General features: G+C 33.0%; 2 protein-coding genes across 2 annotated transcripts; both read right to left on the reverse strand.

Annotated features, from left to right (window-relative positions):
* Positions 1-5848: 5848 nt before the first annotated feature.
* On the reverse strand, positions 5849-10523 carry LOC111994285 (uncharacterized). Its single transcript, XM_065768512.1, has 4 exons — positions 10442-10523; positions 6858-8292; positions 6597-6770; positions 5849-6325 (listed from the first exon to the last, which is right to left on the reverse strand). Exons 2-4 carry the CDS (start codon positions 8262-8264, stop codon positions 6065-6067), a joined length of 1842 nt encoding a protein of 613 aa, XP_065624584.1. The 5' UTR covers positions 8265-8292; positions 10442-10523; the 3' UTR covers positions 5849-6064.
* Positions 10524-11034: 511 nt separating this feature from the next.
* LOC136065387 (uncharacterized) lies at positions 11035-14324 on the reverse strand. The gene is given in 10 exon segments (XM_065768511.1): positions 11035-11150; positions 11637-11694; positions 11776-11822; positions 11825-11851; positions 11931-12041; positions 12172-12322; positions 12413-12505; positions 12803-12918; positions 12921-13076; positions 14245-14324. Coding segments are annotated over 9 exon segments (843 nt in total). The 5' UTR covers positions 13045-13076; positions 14245-14324.
* Between the last annotated feature and the right edge of the window lie 664 nt (positions 14325-14988).

The following is a 14988-nucleotide window of genomic DNA, read 5'->3' on the forward strand; positions in this document are numbered from 1 at the left end:
ATTTAAAGGAAAAGAGAAGGCTTTAAAAAGGGAATTGTTAAGAAAGAGGTGAAAACAACATTTGAAAAGGGGACAAAGCTTTTTGAATAATCATTTTCTTTTGGAAAATCTTACTGAAGAGATTTGTTTTACCCAAACTTATCAATTTATAGCGACATTATTAATGAGAAAAAGAGAAAAGCAACAATAGTAAATAAGTGATATGAATTTAAAGATGAGAAAATAAATGCAATAAAATAAAGGCAAATAAATAAATTTGCTAGAAATTAAATGACAAGGAAATGTAAAGTACTTGAATTTAAATGACAATAAAAGTAAAGATGCTTGAATTTAAATGACAATAAAATTAAATTTGCTTGAATTTAAATGATAATAAAAGTAAAGAGCTTGAATTTAAATCACAATAAAAGTAAACATTGATTAAAAATGATTTTTTTTAGGGATTCTTCTTAAATAAGCTTTAATCTCTTTCAAATCTTATGGGTTCTTTGTCAAAAAGAGATGGGAGTTCTAAGCCATCAACCATCCTTAAGACAACAGACCCATATTGTGTTTTATTTAAGGTTTAGAGCCTATTTAAAAGGAATAAATAGAAAATATTTTTTATATTTGGTGATGAGATAGTAATATATATATATATATATATATGTATGTATGTAGAACAATAGGAATTAAAAGGTGCAATTAATAAAAAGGGAGTAGAGATAAGAAAAAAATTAAATAGGATGACAATAATGTAAAGAGAGAAGGGGAAGAACATTAAAATAAATGGAATGACAATAAAGTAAAGGGGAAGTGGGGAGAACATTAAATAAATGGGTAACAATATAACAAGATAAATATATGAACAAGAATATAAAAGGTTCCTAGATGCCTAGAAGAAATGAGATTTCTTCCCCCTAAAGGTACTTCTCATATTAGGTCTAGGTTATGGTTCAATACCCATCTAGGAACTTAACAACAGTATCACAATTGACAGCAAATAATATAAGCACAAAAGAAAAGAGAGATAGATATGCACAAACACAAAAACAAAATTCTAGGAATTTAAAGCAATAAAGTAAAGAGACAACAAGCAAATAAATGGAATTGCATATATAAGATGAATGGTGTTTACATTGGAAGAAATAGAGAGGCTGGGATGGCTGCAGTTATTAAGAAACTACCCCATCCCTACATGTTATCCACAAAGATTACAATAAAGATGAGAGGGGATGAACTTTTGTGATGGATTTCCTAAAGAGAGGAGAGAGAAATATTTTTAGAATTTTCTAGGGTTTTTTATGATTTTTCTAGTATTTTTCTCTATAATTTTTCTATTTTTCACCTCTAAAAACTCTAATTTTTACAAAAAATGGGCCGGTATTTATAGGGAGGCCAAAAAAATTGGAGGCTATGTGATGGTGTTCTAGAATACCATCACATAGCCTCCCACTTGTACACCAAGTTTGGCTATTTTGTCTTTTTCCCAGTTCCTGGTCTGATTTTCACATGGCTATTTTCAGCCATTTCTGAGCTCTGTTTTCCTCAAAATTTATATCCCTGAAAAGACATGGATGTCTAGTTTCCATACGTTCTAACTTTGTGAGATTTAGAGCTACGGTTGTCAAGATATCACGTCTGAAAGGGAGGTGATGCAATGTAAGAAATTCTATAATGTTTTTCCTTAAAAAAATTTATTCCTTCCAATCCATGACAAATATCATCAAGTTTTTTTGTGAGAGGTGGTCAAGACCTCATACTTTAAGCTGGTTTAGACTGATCGCTCTAATTATTGCCCAATTGGTACAATTTTTTGTGTGATGTTGGTCCAAAATCAGCCTGCTTGACTTGAAAAAAAAAATGATATCATTTTAATTAGCGTTTTGGGGTTTTATTGATATCTCATCCATTTTAACTCCGATTTTGGCCCATGATATCATTTCAAAGGAAAAAATATGACCTACGATCAAAAAGTCAACTTTTTTACCATACCTAGTTAGGGCTTTTGGTCTTAATTGCTATCAGAGGGGTTTTGAAAGTTGCAACCCTTTGATCCACCGTTAATAATGGTGCATTTATTTGTTACCCTTTTTTGGCTTTGAAACTTGCGATTTTTACTTTTTTAAAAATTTTGGCATTTGTTTTGACGCTTAAATCGAAGTCGAACAAAATATGGTATCAATAAGATATATGATTCGAATTGCCCTCTTCCAATAATGCCAAATAAAGCAACTGGCATCATTTTGTTGTGAAGACATCATTTTTTGTGAATGAATTTAGTCTATTTTGTGGCCATTGGCTCTACAAGTTTATTAGGAATTATGGTCAAATTATTAATCCATATCTCCCAAAATGGTACCCCTTTATCTAACACGACTTATGAGTTTCATTATATATATATACACACATATATGTAACTCCACACACCCATATGCATACATACCTTTTTTTTTTTGTTAAATTTTATAATTTGATAGTTACAATTAAGGGAAGGGGGATTTGAATTCTAGATGTAAGGGTGTCCACTGAAACCTGGAAACCGACTCACCTATCCAAATCGCCTAGGCTAACCTGAAAACCAGCCGATCCAATGCCGGTGATGGTCAGCAACAGGTCTTTGCCACCAAAAGTCGACTTAGGCAGGTTGGATGGTGGGTTTTCTTCTCCAAAACTAGATGAACCCATTCCAAACGACGAATCCCCTGAAAGATGGCTGGAGTTACCTAGATCTGTTTAGATCCAACTATATTGTGGTTGTTTTCTCTAGGATCCAATGAAGATTTGGTATTTATTGGTTAGATCTAGTTTTTTTTTTTCTCTTAGATCCCGAGATGAGATAAAAATTTTTGCTCAAATCTAGGCTTGATGTGGTTATTTTTGCTTCGATCCGATGAATATTCGGTGGTTGTAACACAAATTTGGCGAAGATATGGTGAATATTTGGTGATTGTAACTCAGATCCAACTTCGACTGACTCAATCGTTGTCCACCGAGGACCGATCTGACTTGACCCGAGGTTGTCTACAGTTGGCAGCGGATCATTCAACCTTCCACCCGATGTGAGCGAGTCAATTGTGGATTAGGCACAAACTCGACCTAGACCGACCTATGGACACCCCTACCTGGATGTCTTAGAAATATTAGGAGATGCTAGCTAGTTAAATTATAAGGCTCTTGCTGCCTACATAAGCTTTGTGTATACACAATGCACATACAACTTAAAATGTAAAAGAACCCATAAAATGATAGTATATCAATTATATTGTGTTTATTTGTTTGATTTTTTATATGAATAAGTCAATTATGCTTATAATTCTCTTGTAATTATTTTTTTTATTGATATGATAATATTTTAATTTGTGGTGTCCATTCAATGATGATTGCTCTTATCATTAGGCTAAAATGTTAATCAGTTATTTGTATAAACAAGGTTTAAATCTCAAATATCTTATTCAACGATAATAGACTACTAGTTGAACTAGTAATAATTTTTAGTAATTTTTTTTTGAAGTTGAAAATAATTTTTAGTAATTAAATAAATGTTATGTTGGCTTTTGTTAAACCCATAAATGACAATTTAAAGCCATATAATAACACATTTGTGCATCTAAAATCCAAGAGTTTAACTTAAAAATAATATCAAACTATGAATATTATATTATTTTCAATTTTTATTACAATACACTAGTTTATATGAAAAATAAGAAATTATCACATAAAGAATTTTATTCTTACCACTTTGAAATGTAATAATTTTTTTACCCCACTCTCTTTTTTCTATCTTTATCTTTACAATTATAACTTTTAAACGTTTGATAATATTGGCATAGTAAAAAAGATTTTCTTCTCTTTTTTTCAATGAAATTTGACATATAAAGAGATATATCAACAAAAAAAGAATAATACAGGAAAAGAAAAGAATACATACATACATACATACATACATACATATATATATATATATATAGGGAGATTTTGGCAGGGTTAGGGGCAATTGTAGTCCTTTGACCCCTGACTCCACCTTTGTATGAGAGGATGAATGAGAGGATGAAGTGCCAATTGCTCTGATTTCACCATCTTTGGTGGCGGAAGATTTTGAAGCAATGCTGGTGAGACTTTTAAGACATTTTTATCCCATTTGGAAGAGGCTTGTTGTTTGGACATTGATAAATGAAACCCAATTACGACAATGTACCAACAATTAGGCCTCCTACCATTGAAAAGGTAAGTTGGGTTCCTTCTTCGATTCCAATTGGCCCAAAGGTCCTACTGTTGCTCTTGAATTCATACATCCATCTCATCAAAGACTTTGAAACTTCCATTCCAAACTGTGATCAGATAACTAGACTGCCACCATGGAGAGGATCCAAATCCGCCACGATGCACTACAGGACAATCGTGGCCACTCACATTGATTACGAACTCCTCTGGGTGTTGCAGCTTAATCTGGAATACACTCAAGAAAAAAAAATAAAAAATAAAAAATATAGTATTGTTTTTGCTAAAAAGAATTAAGTTTTTTGTCGATGGGAATTGCAAAGGAAAATGTACTTGAGTCTGGGTTTACCTTGATGTCTTCTAAGTCCAAACCTCTATGTTAAGGCATGAAAATAATATTTTATTCTGATCATTAGCTACTTTAGTATTTTTCATTTATCACTTAACTGCAAAAATTAGTTTGACACAATACCAAAAGATTATTATAACCCTTCATATTTGACTTTTAACTTTAACTTTAACTTTAACTTTAACTTTAATGTGATACCAAAATCATAATTTACCAAAAATTTTAACTTGTCTTTATGTTTGATTTCGCTTTTATATTGTTAATGTTGTCTATTTCCATTAGTAATATGATTATCCATAATATGATTTTCTCCTTACAACAATAAAAATACTGCATTTCACAATAATTTAGAACTATCATGAAATAGTTAAACATGAAGGGCGCACCTAACGGTGAACTTACAAAAAGGAATGGACAACATAATCAATATAAAAATAATATTAAATATAAATTGCTATAATGGAAAAAAATCCCAAATTTTAAAGGCCAAAAATATCCTTTACTCTCAATTTTTTTTTTTTTTTTCATTTGCACAAACTATGCCAACTTTCTATTTTCAAGAATGTAAAAATCAAATTATAAAACATTGGACTCACATATGAAAAAAATTTAAAATCTATTTAATTTTTTTCAAGTATATATATATATATATATGAAAAATTGGATTAGGACCACATAATTTCACCATAGAGTTGTGATTAATCATAAGATTATAAAAAATGAATTAGATTTTGTCACAATCAAAATTTAACAAAATCAAATCCGCTTGTTTCAAATGAATAAGAGGAATTTTAAGAACTTCAGAATAAATCATGAATTTTATTGAAGTTTATATATATCATGACTATATTTTTTTTTTTTTTTGGAGGTGAATATATCATGAATTTTGATTTTAGTTTCAATGAGAAGTGAAATTATTTTGATATTTTATTATTATAAAAGATGGGTTTAAAACTTTAAACTTGTTGCCATTATGAGGGAAAAAAAAACGAGAGGATAAATCTGCATATGTTGCAACATGTAACTTAAAGAACTAATCTTACTTATGTATTTGATTTACATGAGACTAAATAAAAGGCAAATAGAAGTCCAATTAATTACTCAGAGGAGGCCTTCTAAAGATCTGGCTGGCAGCACATAAAAAAAAAAATATATATATATATATATTGTTAAAGACTTAAGTGAAAGTGATGTTACTCCAATTACAACAAATTATATCAACAATTATTAGAAAGCAAAAATATTTTGAAAGATATTGTATGTCAATGTTAATTATGAAAATAGTGAAGAACATACACCTGCTAACCAAAACCAATCATTTTACTGATTCGGAGCGTACTAGTTCATGAATTAACCAAATCAGTGACAACTCATATTTAGAAGTCTCAATAATTTGTTCCGATTATATTTTAATCCTTTGACCCAAAAAAAAAAAAAAAAAAAAAAAAAAAAAAACAGGAGAAAGTTTAAATAGTAGAGCTACAGTTTTAGATAACTTTAGACACTGATATAGGATTAAGCGTACAACCTCATCATCCTCCACTTGCTTAACATACGTTCAACAGATTCCCAAGATAGTCTATAACTGATTGTCTGGTGCAGAACAGTCGGAGATGACTTCAACCAAGGAATCCAGCCAAATGTCCTTTTACCAGCAGCTGCTTCAACGTTTTCAATCTTGACACCCTTCAGAAAGTGTCGCCAACATTTATTTCGAGTGTTGTACGTACAGCAGTTTGGATTTTCTCCTCTGTGCATCATCTTTTCATGTACCAACTATACATCAGAGAAAAAAAAGAAAGAAAAAGGAATTCAGTTACAATAGTTCCCAGGAAGCACAAATTCAAAGTTATTCTTCCATAGCACCCATCAAAGTTATGACAAAGTTCATAACATGATGTGTAGAGAAAACACACACACACAAACACCATACAGATGCACAACCCATTAGCCATGCATATTTGCGTACAAAGGGAAGTCTTCATGAAAATCATTTTTGACAGTATGACAATGTTATACGTCACGGCTCTGTGAGATCCTATCATACCTTGGGAAATTCACTGCTGGGAGATGATACTACTGATAGAATCTCTGGGTGCCATGTCCTCAACAAATTATCCAATAAATCTTCAAGGCCCATTGATGGTTTGATTATTTCAAGCTTCAGATCAGATTGTGGAGGAAGCAAAATTTCTTCCAAATTTTCGTGTATAATGACATTCTGAGGACAAGCAGGAAAATAAATTTTGTCAGATGTAGTAAGTTGATAGGGGTTCATAATTTTTCAGAAAGTTAAAAAGGCAAATACCTTTCTGGAGCGGACAACCAATTTTAAGCCATTGGAGTGTTTTAACTTCTCAAGAAGTTTTCTCAATCTAGCAAACCAGAGAGCATCCTCACCTCCATGGTGGTTATAGCTACGTATATGTACTGGTTCAAAAGAAAATTTGGCCTCCTTTAATGATAAAGGATTTGAAAATGAGAAAGGCATTTTATCACCCTTAAACTCGAATGAAAAGAGATTTGGAGCATCTATGTCAGCCTCCACTAGATTTTTGCATCCTCTCAAGACAAGTCTTCTAAGCCATACACTTGAAATCGTTATATTCTTCAATTTATTGCATTTGCTTAGGTCCAGTTTCTCAAGGAAAGGAAAACTAGCTAACCGATCTTGAAACATTTCATCTGTCATGTTGCCATCCTCCAATGTTAATCTTTTTAAAGAGACACAAGCAACCAAATCAATTTTGCAGTGCATGGATTCCTTCCCACAATACCAAAAAGTTTGAAGGTTTGGAGCTTTGACTTCAATCTCTTCCAGGCCATGGCAATGGTGTACCTCAACCCTGTCAAGTTTAAGAAGACCTGAAACGCGCAGAACCTTCAACCCTGTGCAGTGTATGAATCTCAAATCCTCAATTAAAGGGCAGCTGGAGATCAGATTGTCAATAATCTGTTGATCAACAAAGACCTTGCGGAGATACAGTTTTTGCAGTTTCGGAAGCTTTATATTGCAGTGAGATTTTAACATACACCCATGTAACCTTAATCCAGTTATTGTTTTTGAAGCAAAAATAGTTGGGGGCAACTTGTAACGTTTACTTTTCTTGACAACATGGAGATCTAGCTCTTTCATGTTGTTTTCAATGGCAATGTTGATCCACTGCTCCATATGAGGGGCCAGTTCTAAATCATATCTGGTAATATGTAGCACCAATTTCTGTATACTTAATTTTCGCTCAAGGTGGTTCTTCAGAGAGTTGTCAACAAAGTCAGTAAATACCTTCTTCATGTTCCTTATATCCTGTCGTCCCACTTGTTGTTGAATCTTGTGTTGGTCAAATATCAAAACGGAGAATGAAGTCCATATATGCCTCCACTTTCTGGACAAGATACTCGTTCGAGCTGCATCTTTTGTATCATCAAGGAAAGAAAGGATGTGATGGATGATGTATTCAGGCAACTGGGTGATTAGATCCTTGGATTCAACTCTTTGGTCGAGCTTGTCTAAATGTTCCTCACTTAGCTTCCTTCTTTGCCCAATAGTCTTGTTAATGGTGTTGAAACTTCTTCTCCTTCGTTTCCCACAAACAGAAGGTGTCTGTGAGACCAAATCCATGGGGATGGTTCTCTCATCCACACAAATGGAATCTTTTTTCTTTTCCCCCATACACATTTTCTTCCTTGAACTTTTCTGAAGGGCTCTTCTCAGCATCTTTTCTTATCCTCTTCTTGGATCCTGTCTGCAGTAGTATTATGTTACATTAGGATAAACTTTTCCCCTCATGATAATAATATTCATGAAAGGAGAAAAAAATATTACAAAACGATTGAATTAATCAAAATTAAGCACACTGGGCAGGCATGGGGTTTAAAAAAAAAAGATAGACAGACAAAAGGAAAGAAAAAAGATAGGGGGAAAAAACAGTTAGGAAAAGACTAATTTAAAATCTGCACAACGCAAAGACATGAAATTGATTACTATCATTCAAACAAAATCCTTAAAGCAATTTTTGTCACTATTAAAGCTTTCAATGGATTGGTCTAATGGAAATTTTAATTGGAATCCAAGATTTCTAAGAATGGCACAAAATTGAGAAAGTGGTTGAGGATTTAAGAGCTATTATAAGGAATGAAATACAGAGGGTGGCAACTTTTTCCTCGGAGAAGTAAATGGAGAGTCAAAGCTTCACCAAGAGTGGGAATTTTCATTTGTATAGCAATATTAGGGAAGATCCGTACAACAGATAAGGAGAGAATGTGTGGAACAATCATTGCAAATTGGTGCTATTTTGTAAATTAGATTGGGACAGTGGATCATCCAATTTCTTCACTGTGAAATTGCTAGGGAAATGTAGACTAATGTGTTTTCTTGTTTGGTGTTAAATGGGTCATGCCAAGAACAGCAGTTGCATTATTGCATTGCTGGAAAGGATTCTTTGGTAGATATTGTAGTGGTGAAATTTGGAAGGTAGTTCCTATGTGTTCAATGTGTTAAATGGGCCATGCCAAGAATGGTGGTTGATTGATAGCATTTCTGGAAATGACACTTTTGTTCATATTGTAGCGGTGAATTTGGAAAGATTATGTTTTGCAATGTGGTGTCTTTGGAGAGAAAGGAAAGCAGGTGCAGCATTTTTTAAGGTAGTGAACCATCGGTAATGAGATCGAAGCTTTTGTCCTTGTGATCTCTTCATGATTGGACAAGGGATAATGTTTCATTTTCGTTTTCAAATTTGTTGGAGTTCTTTGATCTTTTGAATTTTTTATGCTAGATATCATTTTGGGTTTTTATTTTGATAGGTAATAAAACTTTTATTCAAATATGGTGAACATTATGATCAAGAAAAAAATACAAGAAGAACAAAAACTTAAGCTAACAGAGTGTATGAATTCATTTTGGGTTCTCCTTGTATCATCTTGTGTACTAGAGTTGTGCCCCTAATAGTGCTTTATATTGAAGTTTACTAACTAATATATATATATATATGAAATCGAAGCTTTCCATGGTAGCCTCTTCAACAACAGAAGTGAAAGTGAGAAGAAATTCCCCACTATGCAATTGAAGGATACATTATAATATGTTATGACTTCACATTTTAATGAACAAGCACAAGCATGGTGGTTTCATGAGTTTTGCCGAAGGTAACAAGACTTCCATACAGTCAACATATTAAAAGACAGTTGACTGTAATAACTCTTAGACACATGTGAAGAAATTTAAGATGTAAAGGGTTTTTGGTCGCAATGGGTGGATCAGTTTAGTTTTAGAAATTATTTTATTAAAAATGCTACTTAGAAATATATCACATGAAGACTGCAAATAATGTATTTATAGTTTATACTCTCTGGATGCTTTAAAAATTAAAAATGTTATGCAACATGCAAAAACCTAGTTTCTGAGTCCATTACATCAATGCCACTAAAATTTGTTATCTCATTAACTGCCCCATTATTATTATTATTATTTTTAAAAAGCACCCAACAAAACAAACTAAGATGATTTGAACCTCACAATTCAAATTTAAAATTATCACAATCTTCATAATGACATGGTTGGCCAATTTCCCAATCCCAATTGCTAATTGGATATGCACCTTAGGATCTTTATAAGGATTAACACACAATGTTTATATAATCCACTTAAATACATCACAAGATATATGACTAAATTAGAAACAAGTTCCAGAAGAGAAAATAAATATATGTGTCACCATAGTTACTAACAGTAATTAATAATAAAGTTCCAAATTTGGGGAATCTGGGAATCACTTAACCAAAGATTTGAAAGAAAATTGGAATGAATGTCAATATATTCTACTTTTAGACTCTTTTTGCCATTAGATCAGACACAAACATTCATCAATACTAGAAATGCACTAGAAAAGATACCCCATATCGCTATTTTCCATGAAATGCCAACATTATGCATAGTCCTCAAACCAATAAATTCTAGAAAAAATAAACTGCAAAACAGGGTTGAAGGGCAGGTCATGAGACTGAATCTCCCAGAATTATAAAATCATGCACTTCATCTATTATTCTTCAAAGAACGCAAGAGTGTTGACGAGAATGACAAAACACAATGAAATTTAATCTCAAAGGCAATAGTTGAAATTAGTCTTACAATAATGAGTTCCCTAGCAGATTTATAATAACAATGAACAATTGAAGATCTCCAATACCAGTAGAGAATCAATCAGATATATTTTTAAAGAACACAGTAAACCAGAAATCCAAAAATAAGAATGAAGAAAAAAAAATTAAAATGATTTGGGTAATCGTTTTCTTATGGGTTTAAACCAAAATCTGATTGTGAATCTTGAAGACAACTACTATTGCTAGACCACATTCCTTAGTAACTAAGGTTAGCTGCATGATACATGCTCAGTCTATTACTCTATTTTCTTTGTAGCTCTTCCTACAATGTTTAGTTATTAAAAAAAAAAAAAATTTACAAAGACGATAACCTACTGAATGCTCACTCATGGACAAAAGAGATAACTGAACTTTACAGAACAGTGAATTTTCCTGTACCCAACAAATGATGCAGCTGATAATCCTGCATTGGGTGGGCAAGAAAAGGTGGAAACTATCCCACCTGATTCATGTCAAAGAAGTAAGAACAAATCAGCCACATTTCTATCTGTAAGAAACACTTATTGAAATGCATATTTAGGCATATTCATATCTTCAATCAGATAAAAATGCTGAAACCTAAGAGAAAAGAATACATGAAATCATCTGCTTGAAAATTAGCTACAACTCAATTGACAAGTCTGAGTTTCTTTGAAAAGCATTCCAATCTCTAAATAGATAGCCGTTATGTCTTTGGTAGTCAGCAGAAACAAAAGCCACCTACATCCTCCATTTCTAGAAATAAATTTGGGTTGTTGTGATGGTGGTGAATTTTGGTTGTGGGGTGGGGGTGGGGGAGGGGAGGTGAGGGGTGGGAGGTGAAGGCAAATTCAAATTTGCTGAAAGAAGAAATATACACCAACATGAAGAAAGCACACTGACATGCACACAAAGAGGATGTGACTATTTGGAATTGTATAAGCAAACAATGTAGAAAAAAAAAACATACTTGATATTAAATCATCTGTGTCCTGCCTGTCAATTTTACCATGGGCCATTGCACCAACCTGAAAACCCAGATATTAGGGAAAAAATTCCAAGTTTTGGTAAATACATATGTATTAGTGTTAAAATTATTTTGAGCTTACCACAAAAACAAGTTCAACATCACTATCAGCAGAGTCCACATAGTTGTAACCAATTTTTCTGAACTATGTGATAAGCCTGGTATCAAAGCAAATATTAACCTCATTTCTAGTACAGAGTAGATAACACAGGAAAAATCATACAACATTAACCTCACCTATTTTGTGAGAGTTGACAGGTAGATACCGGCTTACAGGGTTCTTGATTGCACGCAAAAGTTTCTCACGCTTACCAACAGCAGTTATACTCAGTTTTTGTAGCAGCTGCACTGCAGGTAGCAAGAGGAGAAAAAAAGAAGTTAAAAACATCAAATAGAGCTCCCAACCAAAAAACAAACACAGTCACACACACAATATCAGCGTGCTTTTTGATGTTGAGGTGAGAACTGTTGAACTTACACATAAGGCCACAGAAATGCTTAAATGTTCTTGGAGGACAAGTATATGGTTTAACTTCAAAAAGGATACCTTTCTCAGTTTTCACATACACGGCTTGCACCATCCCACTCTTATTAAGTTGGCTATTAGGAGAGCCTGAACACAGCAACGCCTTAAGATCATGTATGGTTCGCCAAAGTCAAAAATTCAAGAGCAATAATTGAAGCATAATGTCAACCCCATAATTGCAAAGTCCACTAACCTGATGAACAATGTCAGGCCTGTAATCAGCAGGATTTTTGTTATTTTTCTTTAAGAAATATGCATGGTCGTCTGAGTTCAAAAGTTGGTAACTCTCCATGCATAAAACTAGTTACAAAAAGAGAAAAAAAAAAAAAAATCACAAGAAACAATGAAACACCAATCACAAAGAAATCCCAATAAAAGCCATAAAGCATAGGTTAAACCCAAAACCCAGAGAACCTAAATCAAAACTTGTATATATTCTGACAAAAATTTATTAAAGAAAGCACTGCAACCATACCAGAAAGCCTAAAACCCATAAAACAACCCCTCCACACAGACCAAAACCAAAAAATTTCATCTTTTACAACATACATATGAAAAAAAAGTTCCAATATAATTAACAGACCTTTCCAACTTTTGCGACTTCCAAAGATACCTTTTCAAGAATGAAGATGACCCTGGCTTTGTTAGTATTATTCTGGTCACTTGGGACAACTGGAAGACCCTCAAGTCCATTCTCCACCGCTTTCCTTCTTCCTCACCATCACTTGTGTTCTCTGTAATGGCTCTCTTTGCATCTTGCTCTATGTCATGCCTCTCTTCCCTATTCTTTCGCTTCTCCCCTTTCATTGCAAACACCCTCACCATTTGGAGTTCAAAGAAGATGATTATTATAATTCCTGCACCAATGAGAAAGGTTGATATCACTAGAAATTGACTTTTGCACCCATGGCAAATATTACCATAAATTTCCAAGTTCCCTAAACATATTTTCAGATGAAAAAGGCTGCAAACTTAGCACTCTCTCAACATGATCTCTCCCTATACTTGTCTAGCTGAACCTTCAATTCACAAGCTTGATAAATTGTATACCAAAAGCTATGCTTAGATGTATGACTAAAATCAGCACATGGGCATTTGTGAGCACCCTTAATCCCTTATAATAAGACTGGTTAAGATAATATGGAACAAATTAAAATAAGATGGCCATCATTCCACCATGTTGGATATGGAACAAATCACAATAAGTTCAACTTAAAAGCTAATTTGTGTTCATACTTCAAGAGAAAGTTAAAAACTTATAGCAATGTTTAGTTTAGGTGCAGTTCAAACACCTAATTGTATTGCATTTAATTATCCTTAAATATGATAACAATGTTTATGCTTTATTGGTCAATGCAACCAAGTGTTTGAATTCAACTTTGATAAGCTACTGCATCTTTAAAACCCACGTAAGATTTAAAAATTCTCAAATAATTTTAGCCAGACCCAAGAGACCAAGCTGAAATTAAGAACTAACAGTAGTGGTTCATCAATGACACTCTAGTTAATGTGCTAACAAGAGGCTGCAAATTTTAGGTCCGTCAAAAACGCAATCATGGAAGAGTTAGTCCCATATCTTGAAATTATGACTTATTTGTGACGAAAACAAGACTTTATTGTTGAGTATCTATAGCCAACCCCAAATTTTAAAACTAAGGCTTTGTTATTGTTATTGTGACTAAAACAGATAATTTTAAAAGCAAAAAAATAAAAAAAAAAACCCAACCCAACCCACCTTTTTTTTTTTTAACACAATTCACATGTAACGTCAATTGAATGTGACAAAATACTGAATTGAACTTTTTTTTTCTAATGGAGAATTGTGCGGCTGTAGGATGCACAGACACAGACACAAAGCGCAATATTTTGGAAAATTATAACATGATATGACAGGACATCTCATTACAGCACAGCTACAACGCCTAAAATGATGTATCCTTGTATCCTAAATTGTGCCTATGTTGTTTTAGAGAAGAAATAGTATACTAGAAAAAAGTGATGTTTGAGAGAAGAAGAATAGCGAACCTGAGAGAATTCAAAAGCTTCGTTTTGACAGTTTCACTGATTTTGCTTTGAACGAGTGTAACGGTGGCGGGGAATGCGGTTGATCCAATTCCAATATATATAGGTTAAGTGTTTTTTTAAGAAGAAAAAGAAAAAGAAACGCAATATGACTTGCAATTGGGCTTGTGGTATAGATTAGAGGAAAGCCCACAAAAACTCGCAATTATAAAAGAAAGTACAGCCCAACCCATAAATAAAAGTCGTAGTAACACAATCCTGGCTAGTAGATCATAACACCGTTCTCTCTCTCTCTCTGTGCAGAGACAGTCCTTTTCGACAAGGTAACTTCCTCAGTGCTCTTCCTCTTTCATCGTTTTCTTCTTCATATCATATGTATGTGTTTCTGTATTTTACTTGCACTATCTTATAATTCTTGGAAAAAAGGGTTTCCTTTCTTTTTATGCTTTGCTTTGTTTGCTTATCTCAATTGTTTGAGATCTCATACACAAAAAATGACGCATGCCCAATTGAGTTTAATGCGGTTGCTTAATTGGGTTGTGTTTGTTTTGATGGATTTGTGTGAATAAATTTACGTCTTTGTCAGTAATTCATTGAAAAAATTGGGACTTTTTAGTTAAAAAATTTGCTGGAAAATTTTTTTTTTTGAAAAGTTTTGATTCAAACATAGTCTTAATATCTTATATGAGTAGAGGATTGAAGTAATTGAATGGAGAGTTTCCGTAAATAATACATTAGTTGAGTTTC

This window comes from Quercus suber, unplaced genomic scaffold (genome assembly GCF_002906115.3).
Source record: "Quercus suber isolate HL8 unplaced genomic scaffold, Cork oak 2.0 scaffold_952, whole genome shotgun sequence".
Lineage (NCBI taxonomy): Eukaryota > Viridiplantae > Streptophyta > Magnoliopsida > Fagales > Fagaceae > Quercus > Quercus suber.

Coding starts and splice junctions, on each gene's coding strand:
- LOC111994285 (XM_065768512.1), bottom strand. CDS start 8,264: ATGCTGAGAAGAGCCCTTCAGAAAAGTTCAAGGAAGAAAATGTGTATG. Junction 6,771..6,857: donor TGGTTGTCCGCTCCAGAAAG/GTATTTGCCTTT, acceptor GCTTGTCCTCAG/AATGTCATTATACACGAAAA. Junction 6,326..6,596: donor CCAGCAGTGAATTTCCCAAG/GTATGATAGGAT, acceptor TCTGATGTATAG/TTGGTACATGAAAAGATGAT.